This window comes from Heterocephalus glaber, unplaced genomic scaffold (genome assembly GCF_053883595.1).
Source record: "Heterocephalus glaber isolate CG9 unplaced genomic scaffold, H.glaber_assembly_v1.0 deba00001600, whole genome shotgun sequence".
Classification (NCBI taxonomy): Eukaryota; Metazoa; Chordata; class Mammalia; order Rodentia; family Bathyergidae; genus Heterocephalus; species Heterocephalus glaber.
This window is the reverse complement of record NW_028258372.1, coordinates 7842012-7861883: the sequence shown is the minus strand read 5'-3', so window position 1 is coordinate 7861883 and position 19872 is coordinate 7842012. Positions and strand designations below refer to the sequence as shown.

The 19872-nt window shown below is 43.6% G+C and overlaps 2 protein-coding genes across 29 annotated transcripts in view; one reads left to right on the top strand and one right to left on the bottom strand.

Annotated features, from left to right (window-relative positions):
* The window catches only part of Coq8a (coenzyme Q8A), a 41796-nt gene extending 36992 nt beyond the window's left edge, over positions 1–4804 (top strand). For 5 of the 6 annotated variants that reach the window (XM_087194299.1, XM_021265496.2, XM_087194298.1 and 2 more), the window contains one exon: positions 128–929. In XM_087194299.1, coding sequence (XP_087050425.1) covers positions 128–415 — 288 coding nt within the window. In that variant the 3' untranslated portion in view covers positions 416–929. Of the gene's footprint in view, positions 1–127 lie in introns of all 6 variants that reach the window. The other variant, XM_004853479.3, reaches the window with a different exon arrangement.
* Positions 2787–19872, bottom strand: part of Cdc42bpa (CDC42 binding protein kinase alpha) — a 277951-nt gene continuing 260865 nt past the window's right edge. For 14 of the 23 annotated variants that reach the window (XM_087194275.1, XM_087194279.1, XM_087194276.1 and 11 more), the window contains 4 exons: positions 17768–17953; positions 12694–12811; positions 7216–7373; positions 2787–6613 (listed from right to left, as the gene is read on the bottom strand). In XM_087194275.1, the coding sequence (XP_087050401.1) occupies positions 6482–6613; positions 7216–7373; positions 12694–12811; positions 17768–17953 (594 nt within the window). In that variant the 3' untranslated portion in view covers positions 2787–6481. The remainder of the gene's footprint in view (positions 6614–7215; positions 7374–12693; positions 12812–17767; positions 17954–19872) is intronic. The other 9 variants (XM_087194283.1, XM_087194290.1, XM_087194292.1 and 6 more) reach the window with 2 other exon arrangements.

The following is a 19872-nucleotide window of genomic DNA, read 5'->3' as shown; positions in this document are numbered from 1 at the left end:
CGAATGTGGGTTCTTTGCTGCAGGCCCCATCACGCCCTTTCAGCTCGAACCAGGTCATTGTGGCTGGAGTTGTTGCCACCCCTCACCAGGGGTCCCCTCAGCTCCTCCTTTCCTTCCTCTCCCCCAGGCCATGGAAGACGCCCACTTGGATGCCATCCTCATCCTGGGCGAGGCCTTCGCCTCTGAGGAGCCTTTTGATTTTGGCACCCAGAGCACCACAGAGAAGATCCACAACCTGATCCCTATCATGCTGAAGCACCGCCTCATCCCGCCACCAGAGGAGACCTACTCCCTGCACCGCAAGATGGGCGGCTCCTTCCTCATCTGCTCCAAGCTCAAGGCCCGCTTTCCCTGCAAGGCCATGTTTGAGGAGGCCTATGGCAACTACTGCCAGATGCAGGCCCAGCGGCAGTAGCCACAGGCTGACCCCAGGTGGCCCGGGGAGGTGGCAGCGCTGATCTCCTCCCAGACTGCTGGCCCACAAGGATCCCTGCAGCGCTTTTCACGGTTTTCATGCCAAGTGGGCAGAGGGAGAGGGCAAATTTATCCTCCACCTCCTTTTTCCTGAGGTGAACATCAGCCAGAAAGGAAGGAGCGCCTCCTCCCGATCCCTGCTGCCGAACAGCTTCTGGATAGATAACCTGTACGTGAGGCTGGGGTTGGAGAGTGAGGCTTCTGTTTGTGCCTTGAGCACAGTGCCAGCGAGTGCCGCCAGCCATGCCGCCAGGCTCCCTGGCCACTGCCATCCTGTTTTGGGCAGCTTGACCCGCCAGGGCCTGCTGCTTCACAGGGAGGGCAGGTGGGAGCAGGCGGGAGGCGGCGCTGACAGCCCCGTGCACAGAGGTGCACAGGTGCTGTGAGCTTTCCTGCAAGTCTTGTAATTGTCAGATTTACTTGTTTCAGTTCAATTAAAAAAAGTGCCATGGAAAGTGCCGTGGGGCTGTTCCCCTTCCTGTGCTTTAAGGGTTCCAAGGCTTTCGAGGCGCAGCAGTGGCCTCCCTTTCTAGGCAGTGGCCCTTTCCTCGTGTAGCCTGCCTGCCCACCCCAGGGTGCTCCTGGCATGAGGCACTGAGGGCTGCCAAAGCCACAGTGCACGGCCACGCTGGCAGCCATGGGGACAGGTCCCTGCAGCAGGGCTGGTGTTGGGCTGAGTCACAGCAAAACCCACTGGAGAGCTAGCGTGGCTGAGGGACACACCTGGCAAGTAGCTTTCTCGGGAAGGATTGCTGGTTAACGGACATCTGGCTGTTTGGCAGGAACCTTTCCACACCCATGAGCACCGGGAAAGAGCAGGAGAGGTGACCTTGGGCCTCCAGAGTAGGCCACGCATGGGTATGAAGGGGATGGACAAGTCCCAGCCATGCTGGGCTCTGGGCAAAATGGGGAAGTCGGCTGGTCCCAGGGAGGCCTCCTGTGAGTACCGGGTACCGGCTTGGCCCTTAGGGATGTGGTCCTCACACGGATTGGCTGCAGGCTGCTTTGGCCCCGCGTGGCCCCTGCTCAGACCTAGAATAGCCACTGCAGAATCCACAGGTTCCCTTGCCAGGGTCCTTACAGCCCCTTCCAACAAATGAGGCTGCAATATGAAGAGGATGGGGACAGAGACAACAGCAAGAACCACTGACCTAGACTGCGGGAGAAGCTTTTGTGCACCCAAGTGTGAGACCAGCTGTGACCTGTGCTTTCCAGTTAAGAAGAGTGGAAAGCACCTGCTTTGTGAATAACAGAGCAGGAGCCAACTGTTGTGAACCTGGCCACACATATAGTGCTTTGTACCTATTGTGACTCTTATAGTATTAAGATATCCCATTCACACTGAAAGAAGGTGACTGTCCGGGACTTTGTCTTCATATCCCGAGCATCTAGTGACCAGATGCAGGTGTCACAACATGGACACAGTATCTCCCAGCTGGGCTCGGTGCCTGAGTGACAGCACAAGCAGACATTGCTCTTGGGACTGGCACAGTTGTGCCTCCTGGCACTCGGCAGCATGGAGAACACAGGCTCAGGTTCAGTGGTTGGCCAGATAGCAGTGAGTGGTGGACCAGGATGTGGGACAAGACAGGCTGGTCTTACTCCCTGCAGTCTACGCCAAGGCCTGGCAAGCTCCCGTCCAGGGCCAAACTGGGTCCACTGTGCTGAAGAAAGGTTTCATTGGAGCACAACCACCACTCCTGATCATAGTCTATTCTGCACCCTAGTGGCAGAGGTGAAGAGCTGCAACACCGAGCATGTTTACTGATGGGCCCTGCATGGAGTTTGCCAAGCCTTCCTCACCACCACACCGCTGTGGCCTGAGCACAGCAGTACCTGTCGTCGGTCACAGGGCAGGGGAGACAGGAGGTTTTTTGGAGTAACCACTGGCAGCCAGTTTGGGACTTCTCCTAGGATGGCTCTCAGCCTTGCCTGTATATCCCTGCTGTCTGATTCCAACTCGCCCAAAGGAGGACTCAGCCCACCCCAAGTGGCTGCTTACGCTGCCTGCCCATTCCCATGGTTTGGCGCCTCCTGAATCTTGTGGAGGCGGAGTGAGGCCTTGCAGACTGATGCGTAGCAATCAGAAGTTCAGACCAGACGGGAACCAAAAGCTTCAAGGGAGTTTAACATCATTGTCAGGGGAGCTATGAGGGCAACTTAGCCCCAGATCAAACCACAGAGGGCAACTAAGCCTGCAGCCTCAGGAGCGTGAGGGAGGCCTGGCTGGCGATGTGCCAAGTGAGACAGAGCTGGGCACCTTCCTCCACTCAGGCTCCTTACATGGGGAAGGAAAGAGACAAAATACTCAGTTCCAACAGCTCCCTGTTTTATTGCAGTACATCAAAGTCTGGTTAATATTAAGTGATAGCAACATAAAATAATTGGTGAGGAGTCTTGTTAACATTTTTGACTATCCCACCTTAAATATTTCTGTGCAAAAGAATCCACATCATTGTTTGGTAGCAGAGAATCTCTTAACAAAGTTCCCTAAGACATGGAGGGCATAAAACCAAATAAAATAAGTGATAAGAGGCCAAAGCATATCTTTTCCCCTTCCATACACACATACTGGTCAGCATTATATTCTAAACAAAAATGATTACACCCAGGCCATGCAAAACTGTACAATAATATTACAATGAGAAAAAAACCCTAAAAAATTTATAAAATAAATGATATACTATCAAATAAAAAGGCAGGTCATTTTGTTTTCATGAGACATCAAGGTTGATTGGTGGTGGTCAGTGTCCCCCATAACTGCAGTGCCCATGTGGTGCGATCATGGCCTCTGGGAAGGGAGACGTACCCAGCACTGCGGAAGTTGGGCCCTCCTTACCTGACAGCCTCCGCAGAGTTCTGGTCTTGAGGAACGAGTAAAGTCCTAACAAGGAAAGAGGTTCACAAGCAGGCACAACAAGACGTGGTGCAGCCCCTTCTCTACATGCCCATCTGCCTCCCTGCTGTGCCCAATGGCTCTGGGCTGCGGCTTAGTGATAACCTGAGATTCCACACAAACCAACTGGTCCTTCTCAGAAACAGATGTGCCCACTAAATAACAAAATAACAGTTCTATTATGGAAGGAGAGCAGAGGCTGAGCCAGCTGGGAAATGACAGATTGCTGCTGTAAACATGATAGGAATTTCAGATTCTCCCCTGAAACTTGGGTACAAGGACTGGCTGGGGAACCAAACAGATGGGCCCTCTTCAGTTGTATGTCACTACCAGAAAGCTGCATTCCCAGGAAAGAACGCAAGCTGCTAAGTGTCCAGGGCTGCCGTATGTATATAAAACTAAAGAAGTGAAATCTGATTTAGCAATCATTTGATGAGGAGGAAGCTTTTGTTTTGGCAAAAAGAAATATATGTGTGTGTGTGTCTAATTTTATACACCCAAAAAGCACATGAGAAGATTAGCCTGAATTTAAGAGTAGGTAACAAATTGGTTGGATATAGATAGCACCAAATATCAACACATAAGACTCTATGCCAGAAATGCATCTGAATGCATTTTCTTTGAGAAATTAATTCCTGTTGCCATACAGGTTTTTTTAAATGTCCTGCATTAAAAAAAAATTCTTCAGGCAGCAACAGGATACCCTGTGATCTTTGTTACTGACCTCTCTGAATGGTCCTTACATTTTCCTGTTCTTGGAATCTCTTTTCCATCTTTTAAGAAACTTCTGAAGTTAAATGGCCTCAGATTTAAGTGTGGAATAAGCCCAGCAGGATATTCATCACCTTGAGAAAATTATCTCCAAGAACTACTCCCTTGAAGGTTTCTCCCTTCAAATCCTGCATTCAGTCTGCTCAGGCTTGCAGTGGGAAATCAGAGTCCTGTGTGCCAGCCATGGGCTGTTCCTTTATCTGCCCTGGGAGGTGCAGGATTCACTGTGTTGGCGCCTACACTTTAGGTAGGTTTGTACTTTAATTCTAAAAGTATCCTCTGAAAAATAAGCACCTATAGGCAAAAAAACCTCACAATTAGTTGTTAAAACTGCAGACTGATGGTTTAGTGTAGAGAGCCCTGTCGTTCTTGGCCTGGGAAGAGAAGGGACAGAGGCAGAGGTGAAAGGAGAGGGCAGGGCAGCGTGAAGCTGGTGGCAGCGTGCGTGTGGCACCCGCCTGGCTGACCCCTTCACTCTCTGCCAAGTTTAAGCAGCTACCGGCGTCATATGGCAAAAACCAAACTCAAAGTCGGATCCCCCCCGATATTTGGGTGTATAAAAGTATTTTTCATGACACTTCCTTTCCAAAAGCAGAAAGATCTGGGAGATTAGAGCTACACTGTGAACTGTGACCACCCAGAATAAAATATGTTAAAACCTGAGCCAGCAGAGTCCAGAATGTTTGTGTCAAAGTGGCTAAGGCTCACGGCTAGGAGTGCTGGCCATGTAACCCCAAAGGACCCCTTCCTCCTTCGCTGAACCGAGTAGCATACACTTGAGGATGGCCAAGCCCTGCAGGTGCTGCCAGGCAAAGGGTGAGAGGTGCGAGACCAGCGATGAGACAGCGGGGCTGACACTGCACTCCAGTTAGCAGCTGCAGAGGATTTTCTTCATTTAAGCCACATTTTTTAGAGGAGAAAAGTCTGCTCCTACTTCCGTCAGAAACTTGGGTGAAAAGAGAGGCAGATTCTCTTCCATGAGCTATTTTTATCTTTCTCTGCTCATGTGCTTCAATGGTGAAATGACTGTAGCAGCAAATTCTTTTGGTTCTGCACCTCATGTCCTGATGGCAAGGAGAACAGGCGGAATCCAAATGGAAACACATCTAACAAGGCAATACTGCAACCAGGGGAAAAGCCGTCAAATCAGCCATGCGGGGTCACTTCCCGCCTGTGCCTGGGGATCATCCCATCCACTTCCCACTGCTGTGGGAAAGAGTACTTGGTTAAGGCTGTTCAAGTCCTTGCTTTTGAGGTTTCTTATTATTTGGTACTAAAAGCCTTTCCCCTCAGGCCCTTCTGAGGAATTCCGCACCCATCCTAAGGAAACAGGCTCTCCTTCAGAAGCCATCTCCAGCCCTGGGACAGACACTTCACTGTAACCTAGGTGAAAAAGCACTTTTATGAACCTTTTTATGAACTTTCAGAAGCCACAACACTCCCTTCAGATGGAAGGGATCAGACGGTGACAGCATTGCATCACCTGTAGAAGATATGAAATATAATAAAAGTGTAGTTTGAATTCTATCACTAGAAAAAAATGGGTAGAGGTGAGCGTGCCTTTGAAGCTGCTGCTCAAGTGGTTTCAAATGTTTCAACCCTGGTGGTCCAGGTTGTCATCAATGAAGCCAGTGTCTTGGATGTCCCCTAAGGGCCCCAGATGACCACGGCCTGCCAGCAGTGTGAGGACAGGCACCGCAGGGACCTCGGTTCCCCCCTCCCTCTACCAATGTCAGCATGAAGCCTTTCTACCCTGTACGTGGCTTAGCTGGGAAAAAGACAAGAAACAACACATCTCTTAAATTAAATGCTCTCTCTCATATATGCATCCATCTCATTGATTACAAGGTGCTTCTTTTGACTATATACATTCAGTATTTAACTTCTACATTTATGTATTTAAACTCTGTACTGTAGTAAAATATGCATCATTTTAATTTGTGAGGATTCGTGGGGATTTCCAGCAAGAATCAGCAGCAGCGCACAGCGGCCTCTGCAGTTGGGTCCCTCTGCTCACGCTGAGGGTACAGCGAGGTGCTACTGTGAAACAGACCTGTCTAGTCTCACTCGTAGTTACACTTGTGTAGTCTGCCTACCGAAGCTACCTTTGGGGCTGGGGGAGTAAATGTTACTGAAAGCAACTCTACGCAGGAATGAACTGCCGCCGACCTCAGCCGCAGGGGAAGTGGCCTCGTGGCTGCTGCTGGCCAGGGGCGTGGAGCTGCCAGGCAATGGCACTCCCTGGCCCGCCACTGCTGCTGGGTCCCGGCTGGCCGGGGTGGAGAAGGAGATGGAGGTGGGGGAGGGCAGCGGAGGGGCTCGGGCACTAGCACCCTGGGTTCACGGGTCCCAGCTCCCGCGCTCGGTGCTCTCCAGAGAGAGGCTCTTGGTCTTTCGGGGTGAAACTGGGCTTGGGGGGCTGCTCAGGTTGGAGCTGTTGGATGCTGTGGAATGCCTTGGAGAGTCGGAGTCCTGTAAAGCCAGAAGCAGAGCATCAATGAGAAGCAGGGCAGGGGGGTGCTCAGGTCCCCACAGGCCCCCACCTGCCACCCTGACCAAAGACCTGTGGGCCTGCTTTTGGTTTTTTTTCCTTTTGCAGTACTAGAGATTGAACCCAGGGCCTTTTCACATTGAGCTCTTGAAATATTATTTATTTTTGGGACAGGGTCTCGCTACATAGTCCAGACTGACCTTGAACTCACTGTGTAGCCCAGGCTGGTCTCAAACTTGTGGCAATCTTCCAGCCTCAGCCTCCCAAGTGCTGGGATTACAAGCATGCACCACCATGCCTGGCCAAAATATTTTTTGAGACAGTGTCTTGCTATGTTGCTAAGGTGACTCCCAGAGTGTGGGACTTCTTTATGGCCCTTTTGTGAGCTAAGAGGCACAAAACAAATGCTCTGTCCTTTCCGCAGTCTTTAAGGATGTAGGCATTTCAAAAGCCACTGGAAGTCTGGAGAGCTCCAGGAAAGCTCCAGTTTACAACTTCAGTGCCCTGGCTGAGAGGAAATGCAGTGAAGGGGCCGGGGTGAGCTGGATAAAAACTCTGCTCCTTTCTCAGGAGCCCCACTTACCTCTCCGTCATAGTCCCTGGCAGGGGCATCACTTCCCTGGTCCATGCCTCCGGATGACAAGGAGCCCTCTGACGGGGAAGGCATCGGCTGCCGCTTTGCACTGTAGCTTCCTCCAGAGAGCTCCCGCTTCAGTGCACTGCCATTCTGAGCGGATGACCCTGCAGGACCCCATTTAGGAAAACATCAGGTATGCAAAGAGGACAGTCCTACAGGAAGTAGCCAGCTGCAGAGATGAGAGTTCACCCTCCCCACAGCCCAGACCCCCTCCTCTGAGGAACAGTAGCCCAACTATGGTAGCCCAGGCCCCAGTTGCACCCTGAAGTCCAGCTACCTCAGATGGCTGCTCCTGTCACACTCCAGCTAAGGACACTTCTCATGGGCACACAGTGCTCTCCCCAGGACAATAATCACAGAATCTTTCCTGTCCCGGGGCTGCCTCCTGAGCCTTCCCGCCCCCTCATGGGTCCCCCGGGGCAGTCTCATTATAATCCAGTGCCTGGCCCTCTAAGAGATACGTCCTCTGCCTCTCCCGGCCTTGCCCAGAACATAGCTGAATGCAGAAGACAGAACATCCAGAGCCAAGGCTTGTGCCAATCAATGTGGGATTAGCACTTGACCACACACACACACACACACACACACACACACACACACAAACATAAAACACACATATTTTCAACCCACAGAACAAAAAGCCTGTGGTTTCAAAATGAGGTTGAGTTTCTTCAAAATCATACTGTTCCTGTTCTTAGAGTTAGGGTACAAAGGAGGACCAGAAGCATTCACAAAAGAAAAATCTTTGGAAATTTGGGGAGTACTGTTAGCATTTAAAGCCCTTAGAATTCCCTGCAATTTTTTAGGTTTTGCTTAAATAATGTTTTAATCTTGCTGAGCTTCAATATTAGGACCGCTCATCCCAAAGGACTATGTTGAAATTTTAGTACAACTTTAAGGTATAGGGAGTGATTCTGAGCTTCTTGCTGATTTAAAACTTTTATTGTAATCATTAAGAATTCAATGAAAATGTCAGCAGGTGACCTCTTACAGCATACGTATCTGATGACCAGCAGTGTGCTGAGTGCTCGCAAAGGCCGACAGGAGCCTGCTGACAGGCTGTGTCCTTGCTCACTCCCACTGCCACCTCCCCTACGTGGGCTCCTTAATAAAGCACTGGGCAGGTGGCATCAGAGAAAGGCCTGCATTTTCCTGACACCACAGCTGACTTCTCAGAGGTCACCAACGCTCCCAACGCTGGCTGTACATATCGTATTATTATGGTGCTTTAAAAATATCAACACCTGGGCCCTGGCCCGAAGCAACTAGAGCGGGCTCTCCCACTTGAGTTTTAAAAGCTTCCCTGACTTTAGTGCATCAGGACAGAGGGGCTGAGCGGCTGTCCCTCGCCTGCGCCATCCACCCTTTGGACTCGCTGCCCTCACCAAGCACTGCTCTTTGCTTGGTGCTGTTCTTTGGAAATGTACTCTTCACTTTTTTTGGTGTGGATCTTCTTCCTTAGAGTATAATCTATTTGAAGGCATCATCATTTGTGTTTGATTTTTCTTCTAATTTCTTGTCTGGTTCAGTGTTCAGTTTTTAAAAAAAGTTATAGAAGTTTTGTATTTTGTCCTTCTGAATAGAAAATACAAACTGCCAGAGATTTCTGTGGCTCTCCTTCCCCAGTGTGTGACCTCAGGCAAGTTGTGTCACCCTTCTGAATTTCAGTTTTCCTTACCTATAAGTAAAATAAATTCTACCTTATAGGACTTCTGTGGGAACAACAGATGCAGAATGAAATGCAGGACAGGAGGGTGAAGGGGCCTGCATCATGCTTTGGGCTTTCACTTGCCTCCTCCTTCCTAGTAATCATTTGTAGATAAGAGAACTGGAACTCACCTCAGTGCTTTAAAAAAAAAAAAAAAAATATATATATATATATATATATATATATATATGAATTTTACTTTTAAATTTTTAGACTCTTTTCAAAGAACGGTTACACTCACTCAAATCTTTAAAAAAAAGAAAAGAAAGACAATAGCTAGGCATGGTGGTGCAACACCTGTAATCTCAGCACTTGGGAGGCTGAGGCAAGAGGATCACCAAGAGTTTGAGGCCAGTCTGGGCTAATGAGTTCAAGGCCAGCATGAACTATGGAACAAGCAGTTCAAAAAGCCAAAAACAACAACGACAACAACAACAACATCAAAACCTAAGTTGAGCTGTCTTGGTATAATAACAAAAAGGCCGGAGGCAATCTGGAAAGTGTAGGCCTGGCTTACTTTGACCACCCTCAGCCCAGCCTCTGCAACCTGGCTGCACCTCACAAAGCCTGGCTGTGAAAGACCCTGTGGAGACTGACAGCAGAGTTCCCCTACTGCTTCCCATCCCTCTCTTGGCCAGCCACCTGGAAACATTTTATAGGAGCCTGGCTCCTCTTGAAGCCAGTAGGAGTCACTCTAACAGCAGAAGCCCCCTGGATTCCAGAGATGCCATTTCCTGGTATCTCCCCAAAAGGCTTCTAACAGCCATGAAGGGCCTGATGGCTCGAGTGGCTCGCTCTCGCCTGCACTGTCCATGTTACCAGTAGTGATCTGCAATCCTCATTCACCCCCTCTAAGGAGAGCTCTGTGTAGCAGGTCTTATCTTTTATCAACAGTTCCACAAATCCCAAAACACCAAAAGCTTTTTTTTTCATTTGATCCTAACCCACGTGATAGCACAACCTCATCTGAACGGACTGGAGGATGATTACAGGCTTTATTTATAAAGACTATACATTATCTTTTATCATGTGGGTAGTCAGCATTTTGCTCTATAAATATTAACGTTCTTATTGGCACTATCCCAGATCTTCCCAGGAATATAACACAACACACGGCGTACTCCTTTCTAGAATACATTAAAAAAGAAATCTGGATTCTGGACGGAGGGAGAAGAGGATCTGGCTCCATCACGTAACTATTAATGTTGAGGTACTTGCCATGCATTTCAAGTCTAGTTATAGTTTAACTTCACCACAAGTACAAAGGCAATTTGTGGTGCAATATTCCAATCACATTTTTCAATGCAGTAAGCTATAAACTGGTTCCAGATGACTTAGGGAAATAATGGCAAGAAAGGTGGATCTCGAACACTGGAATTTCTGTGTGTCAGGTGAAGACTCCTTCAAAGCCCACTCCTGAACTCCTGCCCAGTCTCCCACTTGGTCACCTTCTCTTGACCGTCACACATTTACGCAGTCCCCTCCCTCAAAGAAGCAGCACAGCCATGTGTCATAAAATAGCATTTGAGTCAACGAGGGACCAAGTGCACGTCCAATGGCCATCTTAGTTTGTGTAGGGACGATCTGTGATGCCTGCCCAACCAGGAGATCATCCCAAGTCACGTTTCTCAGAGTGTCTCCCTGTCATTAGTGATACTGTCATGCCTGAGACAGGGCTGTAAAGCTGCTGCTCCTGCCTGTCCCTCAGATCACTTGCTCTGGGGGAAGCCAGGCAGCGTCACAAGGACTCTCAGGAACTGGAGAGAAAGGGCCTGTAGGCTGCCCCAGGCCATGTGAGTAAGCAGGCAGTGGATTCTCCAGGCACTGGGTTGAGGGCTGACAGTGTGAGTGCAACCTCATGACAGGCCCTGAGCCAGAACCATCCTGACCCTCAGAAACCATGTGAGATAATAAATGTTTGCTGCTTAAACTTCTAAGCTGTGGGGTAATTTGTTATGCATCAGGAACAGCAGTATCATCTTTATATCACCAAAACCTGAAAGGAATATCTGAGCACAGAGCAGATGCTAAAATCAATGGCTGCTGAATGAACAACAAATGCATCAGGATACCTGGACTCAAGTGTCTAACATGCAAGAATGCAGGGCAGTACATAAATCTGGGATAGTGTAATTAGTTTTTCTCAGAGATCGACTTTTCAGAAGCACAGAAAGATTTCACTGGTTACACTGGACACGCCCGGGGACTGCATTTCTGTGGGCACTGGGAGCTGTGCTCCCTTGGGTCTCTCAGCAATGCCATGGTACTGGGAAAGCACACACCCAAGAAAGTTACAGGAAAGAGGCCCTTTGGCTAAGAACAATCTTCCCCAGCCAGAAGCTACAGGATCATTTCACAATCCCCACTCTCACTGCTGACATCCACGATCTACAAAAGATCACAGTGAACCAGAGATGTGTGACTCCTCCCTCTGAGGGAGGCAACTGTTACAACCACTGTGCACTTTTATTCAGTAGACAGCATCTTGCCTAGGCTTCCTTCTTCCCCCACCAAGAAGTTGCTCCTGAGCATAGCCAAACATAAGCACTCCATGGAGCACATATTCTCTATATTGTCCCTTAGTTCAGGGTTCTGTACAAAGGCATAGAAAAGAGGTGCTACAGTTCAGAGTAGAGTGGGAAAAAAGGAGAGGCTAAAAATAAAGATTGTGAAGCATTTGAAAGCCGGTTACAGGCAGCTGGTGTCTTCTGGGCCTCAAAGATTTTACTCAATGAATGGCATTATCTTGCTTTTATGGTAAAAGAGTATTCTTGTATCTGCCCCTGCTCCTTTCCAGTTAATCAGTTAATGTGTTGATTGTGTCCTACCTTGGACCTTTGTGTGTTCCCAGAATGCCTGCCCCAGCCCTGGCCTGAACCTCAGCAGATGGGAGTCAATGGTAACACCTATGGCCATCTTTACTCTTCCTTTTTCCTTTCTCATAACAGATTCATCAAGCCTTATTGGTTCCACCTCTGAAAACATCTGGAGAATCCACTGCCTTCTGCCTGTGCTCTTCTCCTTCCTGCCCTGCTGTACTCCAAACCTCCTGGGCTTTCCCCTGGGCCAGTCCCAGAGCCTGCTATCTGGATGCTGGCGTCCACTCCTGCCTGCCTTCAACCCACTCTCCACTTGGCAGCCAGAGGAATCATCACAAATGTAAACTGTGTAAGGCTCTTCCCTACTTACAATTCTCCAAAGGCTTCTTGCTGCATTTTGATTACAATTAAACATTCCTGCCTTAGTCTCCAGGTCCCTGTCGATGTGGCGCTTGCCCACCTCTCCTGCTCTTACTTTTTGTCACTCTCTTTCCACTACCATGCAGCCACATGGCCTTCTCAGCTGGCTGACATGACTCAAATATGATGCCACCTGAAGTGAGTACGAGTTTATCCCTAAAAGCTATCCCTTCTATCCTCTATTACATTACCCTGGTTATTCCACAGAGCATTTACCACCACGATTTGCAGCTGTATCTGTCTCCCAGACGGCCTGCACACTAGACTAAGGACTCTAGAGCTGTTTTCTTAACAACTGCACCTGTGACCAGCAGGGTCTAAGACATTGCTGAAGGTGACAGACACTGTTGCCATGAATGTAGAATGAGAAAGCACTGAGCATGTGTAAGTGAGAGCATGTCAGTTGAGGGACTTGCAGGGCAGGAGGTGGCCAGGATCCCTAGCTTAGAGGCATCTCCCACAGCCTGGGCCACTTACTTGCTGACAGGCCACTGCTGGCACTCATGGAGCGGCCTGGCTCCGGGCGGGACTTGGTGATGGATGGAATACTGACCGAGCCACTGAATACTGTCCGGCTTTCCTGAGGACGAGGGTTCTAAATCACAAAAGAAAGGTACATTCTTCATCCAGAAAGAAACTTTTTTGGCAGAGATGTCTACTTTTCACAATAACTATTAAGAAATAAAACAATCTTGACCAGAAGGATACTGAGTAAGAAAAAGTAGATCCCACAATCCCTTCCACACATAAAAGTAAAACTCTAAAATGAAATAAATTTCACCCAGTAAGAATTAAGTAATTATTTTATTGAAATACTCATCAATAAATAATGTCTTGGTTGTGAAGACGGTAAGTAACGTTATTGTGGTTAGATGTTACAGTGAGGTGTAAAATTACATGGACATTTGCAGCAAATAAAAATAAAGCTCTCACTATGTATGAGATTTTTACTTGCTTAGGATAAATCACAATAATTAGTAAGTCCATTTGGAAGAATTACATTCTTGCCAAGACAACGGTTTACTTTGTCAGAAACATGACGTTGCAGCAATCAACTTGGGTGACATTCCGTAACTAGTGATTATTAGTTTGACGATTTCTCTTTTGGTCCCAATTTTTTCTGACTAAAAAGGAGATGTCAGGCCTGACAAAATCCAGAAGAGGGAAAAATATTACAATATTCTTTATAAATCCTAGAGTAGGCAAACTACATATACCGTATTATTAATATCTCTTATCTTTCACAATGATTTCTCTACTTGTGGACATAGTTCCAAATTTCTGATGCAAAGGGTCTGGACTGCTTAAAATTTATGAATTCATGGAATATATATATATATACACACACACATACAGTGGTAACTCAGTCCATCAATGCTTTGTTTGTGAACAGTTTGGTTTGCAAACAGAAGTGCTCAGCAAAATTTTGCTTTTGTTTGCAAACTGCATTGGGAGACAAATACAGCTGTGGCCATCTTTTCCGCAAACATGAACATGGCCATCCTTTCCAGAACTGTGGAATGCATTAAGTTCATGAACTGAGGTACATGTCTCCCTATATCTATATACACTACACATATAATATATATACTATAGTAGATCTATATCTACAGCTATCTATCTTTATACACAGAACATTTCTAACTCCTTATTAGTTTTTCCCTAATAATTACAACAAGAATAACAGTGATTTTACTAGCCCACAGCACCTGTTTTCCGACAGCCTGCCCTCTCATCACTGAGAAAGGAAAACAGCCAGTACTTGGTAAGCGAGGTGGAGAAGGAAGCGCACTCACATCTGTGGTGCAGACTACTGCTGGCAGGCCCTGGGCTGATACAACTCTAAGCCTTGGTTTCCTCGACTGTTTCTGGGCATGAAACCTGCTGTGTGGAGCTTTTCTGAGAATCACACTGGTTACACCAGTGAAAGGAGAGCACCCAATGCAGCTCACCTATGTGCAGCTCCTCCACTTGCTCTACTAAGGGGCTCATGTGCCATCTGCAGCATCACTTCACTCCTCCTGACAGTTTCATTAAAACAGCAATTTTGCTGGGAGGGACAGTCACAAATTTTACATGCAGCAAGAACATAACTATAATACAAACAAGTACATTAAAAAGTAGCCAAAAATTTAAGTTCTGTTACTTTTCCAAAGGATCAAGCTATTAAGAAAAGCCGATTATTTTAATGGGATCAGAGTATACATGCTACTTTCTTTTGAGAGGAGATGGCCTCCCTTTATTGTTTCTACACTTTAAAAAAAAAATCACAAAACAGTCACAGCCACCATGATTAATGAAAAGTGACTGTAAAGTATATTTATGAACTAGTAGTTTTCCAAGTACTTACATCATTAGAAGTGTTTACTTTTTCCTGATTGTAAAGGTAATATTCATGGATTGTGGACCGTATGTACAATAATGAAATAATAAAAGAAATAAAAAATGTCTCCTGTGAATTCACCAGCTACTATCAATTTGGTGTGACTCCTATCTTTTCTTCCAATGTAAATTTTTAAGAGCTGGCCACACTATATCCCGGTTTTTTTCTAATGCAACAAAACACAAAGCTAATTATTTTAGAATGTTATAATTGTCTGCCTCATTTTACTGTCTCAAAAGCAATAAATCTTCTCTAATCAATTGGGGCTTAGAAAATACTGTTTTTTCTTCTGATAGCTTAAAGAAGAGGATCGATCAAAGAAATCTGTCCATATACCTGGCCAACATTGATATTTACATTGTTCATGATATATATGACTTAGATTTTTCATGACTTATGCTATTCAATGTTAATTCAATATAATTTAATGTTAATAATCTTACCTGAATGCTTCATACATTTCAGCAAGAGAAAAGGCCTATATGCTTAAGTTACATTTATGTATTTCCTTAAATATCTTTATACCTTCCCTTTAAACACAGAAAAATAGCACACTGTGAGTCACACAGACTCACCTGCTTAAGGACCTTGGCTGGTTCAGGTGAGACCAGTTTGCCCTGGCTGTTTAGGAAGTGTGCAGCTCATTTCTGTTCTTAGCCTCATTCCTTTAGTCATCTTATTGTTTCTTATAGTGACTGCAATTATAACCATACTAACCTCTAGCATGTAAAATAGTTTGCTGGAAAATATTTGCTGAATAAGGATTATATCTGCGATCCTAATTTCCTACTTTAAGTATTAGAATTAACTATATTGCTAATATAGTTCATGAATTTCAAATTATGATCCTTCCTGTAGAACACGTAGTTAATGTTGGCTTGATGTAACAAGTGAATTTGGGTGTGGGTATTTATGAGTTTTAAAGATGCCAAAGTCCATTTTACTTTCATTGTTTGGACAGAATAACATTTTCTGGGCATCAGTGAATGAAATGGTGGAAATTCTTCAAATAACCTGATTTATACACAGAATATTATAAAATGAGCACAAATACTTAAGACTTTAGAGGTTATTTGGAAGAAATAATAAATGTAGTAGTGTAGCTAAAAAACATTTGTGATTATAATAAAAGTCTACAACTAAAACCTTAGTTCTCAGTCACCTCGTAACCATGAGAGCCCAAGGAAAGGCCATGGGTCTAGTGATTTTGTCGCACTGAGTGTTCCTACACATATCTGAAACACTGAGAAGATTACGGCAAAACCACCAGGGCAGAGACGAAGCTAGTGATCAGGAAAACAAGCATTAATACAGTACCACTTAAAAAACTCCAAACCCTATATTTTGAAAAGGCACATACACTGAAAGTTGGCCAGCCAACTGGCCCCAAATTCAACCACTTCCTTTGGTTCATATACCAAATTTGCAAAGTCCATGTAATTCTCAGTGTGGTATTTACTCAAAGCAAATGTTTTACTTTTTTCCCTTCTAAGAAAATAAAAAATTCAGAACTGAAACAGTCAAGGCTATTGAGATTTCACATGTACTCGAGCAACCCTGTTAGACACAAGCATTGTACGCAATGCAGCCAAAGAAAGTGCAGAAGAGATGGGAGGATCAGGTTCAAACTGCACATTTTGGTATTGATTTTTCTATAAACCTTACAATGGACTAGTGTTGTCCTTTTCTATAAAACATCCACCTTAAGTAAATGGCAAAGATTAAGCTGAAACTATGAAATAGTTTCTTAGTAACATTGTTCAATAAAATTATACATGGAAAAAAATGTTAAAAAAGCTTATTAAATTAAAATAAAACTTCATTAGAAAGTGACAAGAAATTAAATTTTTGATCTTTCTAGTTACAAATATGCTCAAGATTAGGGTAAAATTTGTTGATGGTACAGTGATTTACTCAAAGACAACTAACCTAATACTTGTATCATGTTTTATATGAAAAACTTAGTTGATTTATATAGCATTCCACTAGAATCTACTGCCTGCAATCTGTTACCAAGCAAATTAAGGCTTATTTTTATCATAGTTAATTTTGTCAAGCAAGATGCTGAAGTGTTATTATAATTTAATGTCAATGACATTTAAAATATAGTTGAAATTTTTTATATTATAAACAAAAGTCATCCTATAATTTTCTTATTGAAAAATTATTTAACTATCAAACAAATAAAAAAATTGATGCTACTATTTTTCTAAGCCAGGGGGGATATAATGGGAATGAGTCTCTGTGACACAATCCAAATATTTTATTATCTGTAAAACTAACTTCCCTTGAAGTTAGCACAAGCACTATTTTTACTCGATAAGCACATGGATACTCAGTGTAATAGCCACTCTCCACCTCACTGCAAAGCTACTAATAAAGACAGAGGGCTAAATGGAAGGAAATGGATGGGATGGATAATAGATGCCATGGTCCTTCATGCTTCCTGTATGCTTTGCTTTTTTTTTTTTTTTTTCTATTCAGCTTTCTTGGACCCTAGTTGGAATTAAATGCATATCAGTAACTAAATGATCTGTAAAACTGTGCATTGGTGGAATTTTTTCTGTTTTGAATGTATTCTGGAATACATTATGTTACTTTGAATACAATACAATACTTTGAATGCAATATAATACTTTGGAAATTTTTAAAGTTTTCAAAAGAAGGTTTACTGTAGCTACGACAGGTACATCCCTAGACTTCAAACTCATCAAATATAAAAAATATATCTGAATTGAACTGGTTATAGGTAATGAGCTATAAAAAACTCAGAAATTCAGACAGCCTTTTTCTGTTTGCTTTAACCAAATAAAGAGCCACTCAAGGGTTATTTTTTATGATGGTATGTGTAATGGGAAATATGATAATGGGAAATTTTCTTACCAAATACAGATGAATCACAATACTATTACAAAAATAAAACATTGAAATCCTCCTTATTTCTCCATTTTTTTTTCTCAAAAGAAATGAAACGGAATGGGTAGAGGAGGAAGAGGAAGATAAACAGAGGAAGAAGAAAAACAGTAAGAGAAGTATGGCAGAAGAGAAACAGGTCAAAAGAAAATGTTCATAAAATGGTAGCATTTTGGTGGCGTTATTTATTAGGCCAGGCAACAGGAAATCTCCACATGGTTAGTAAAAGTTAACACCTGACTCAGCAGTTCATACCCTCAGAGTCATAAAGCTTGGTGTACCAGGGACAGAGCGTAGAGACGGGGAATATTCAGGGTTTATGGAATCAGGAGAGAGAAATTTTTCAGCAGAATTAACAGTCATGTGATAGATGTGCTCAAAGTTGATCGGAGAGGAGATCAGACCGGAGTGATGATGAGGGGATGGATAAGGGAAACCTGGCTATCAAAAACAACAGAAAAGAAGAAAAAAAGTGATAAGGTGATGATGGAGTCAATAAAACGTGTGACATTTCTGACAACATGCACACAGAAAAGAACAAAGTAGTTTCTTATATAAGTACCAAATCCTTAATGAAATACTTTTAGGACTTAGAAAGTTAAATTTTGTAATCTTCTTGCCAGTCACTTAAACAGCTGATTTGTAAACAATCCTTCTTCTTATAAAATCATTCTTTTACTACTATAGTTAAGTGAGTAGAAACTGGACTTTTAAAGATGCAAGAATACTTTCAGAATTTAGCTTAGGATTTTCAGTTCTTTTTTTAAAAAATTAATTTTATTGGTCCATTTTAGGTATACAATATGACATTCATCATTGGAAATTTGCACCTTTTTTACATAATCTCTCTTGGTTCTTATTTTTTCCCCATTCCCAGTTTAGGATTTTCTTATGTGATACAGTCAAAACATGACAAAAATCTACCAAAATCATTAAATATAGAAAAATCAAAAAACAATTAAAGAATCTACAGTGGCTTCTAACTAGAGGTGTTATGGAATTTTCTTTAGAATCTAAAACAATTAAAAACATTTCCTAGTACTATATTTATAGGCTTGTGATATGTGCTGGCTTTTATTGTTCTTCTCTATAAGAAAAATAGTATCTATGGGTACTAATTGGTTTACTTTTAAGCACACACTGATTTTCATATAGACAACTAAAAGAACAAATTTGTATCAGGGAAAAGTCTTCCTTTTAATGTTCAGGTTTGTTTTTAAAAAATGAAATAATGTAATACCAGAGATACAGAAAAAAAGCCTTTGAAGTCAAGATAAGGTAACTACTGCTGATTATTTAGGGAGTACCAATCAGTAGCCAACCACTTTTTCATAATGGGGAGTTTTGAGGTTCAGTTCGTGAAGAATAATTGTTTCTGAAAACAGGGGCCTTTCATTAAAGGCAAAGGGTGAACAATGTCCTGGAGAAAGTTCTGACTGAATCCAGCACAGCATTTATGTTCTACTAGTTGAGATGAGCTTGCTTTGTAAAAATATCTCAGCAATTATCAAAGCTGAAAAGAAAGGCTTCCATACAAGATATTGTTTTTACTTCAGAAATATGAGTAAATCACTACAGTACTTTCTAAGGTTTTTTCCAACAAAAAGGGGGAAAAAAGACATGTAACTTTGATTTTAAGGAAACAAAATTACTTGGGGAGGTTTTAGGGATGGAGCCCAGGGTTTTGTACATACTACGCAAGTATTTTATCACTGAGGTATGCTCTACTCCAAGAAGAAAAATTACTTCTGGAAGCCCTAAGAGGACACTGCACTAGATTTTATTAACGATATGAGGAGTGGATAAGATGTACTGTGCTTGAAGTACAGAAGTAAAATGTTATTTTTGCATCAATTAGAGAAAAAAAATCTGTCCTCTATCACTAGATCTTATAGAATGAGATAAATGATAAAAAAAATTTCAAGAAAACTAACTCAGTATATTTTTGTAAGACATACACACAAGCCTTAAATCGCTTATATTCTTTGGCTTACTAAGATACAAATAAACGGTTCACCTCTGATATAGGAAATAAGAAAATACAATGATTCCTTTAGCTTATTGCCCCTTCTACATTTAAGAAACAACAAGAGTACTATTTCTGGATCATTTCATATAAAAGAAATGGAATTAACTTTTAAAAACATTTAATAAACTTTCTATGCTTGTAAGTATTTCACAGAAAAACAATACTGATTTGAGTAAGCCGAAACATAAAAATGGGGCACATGTTCTTTGCACAGATGATAATACATGGCTTTGGTGCTTGAAAACTCTTACACATTAACAGATGAATTTAACTCATCTTTATGTTTTTGGAAACTGTTCACAATTCCTTTTCAGTGGAAAGAACGTATCAA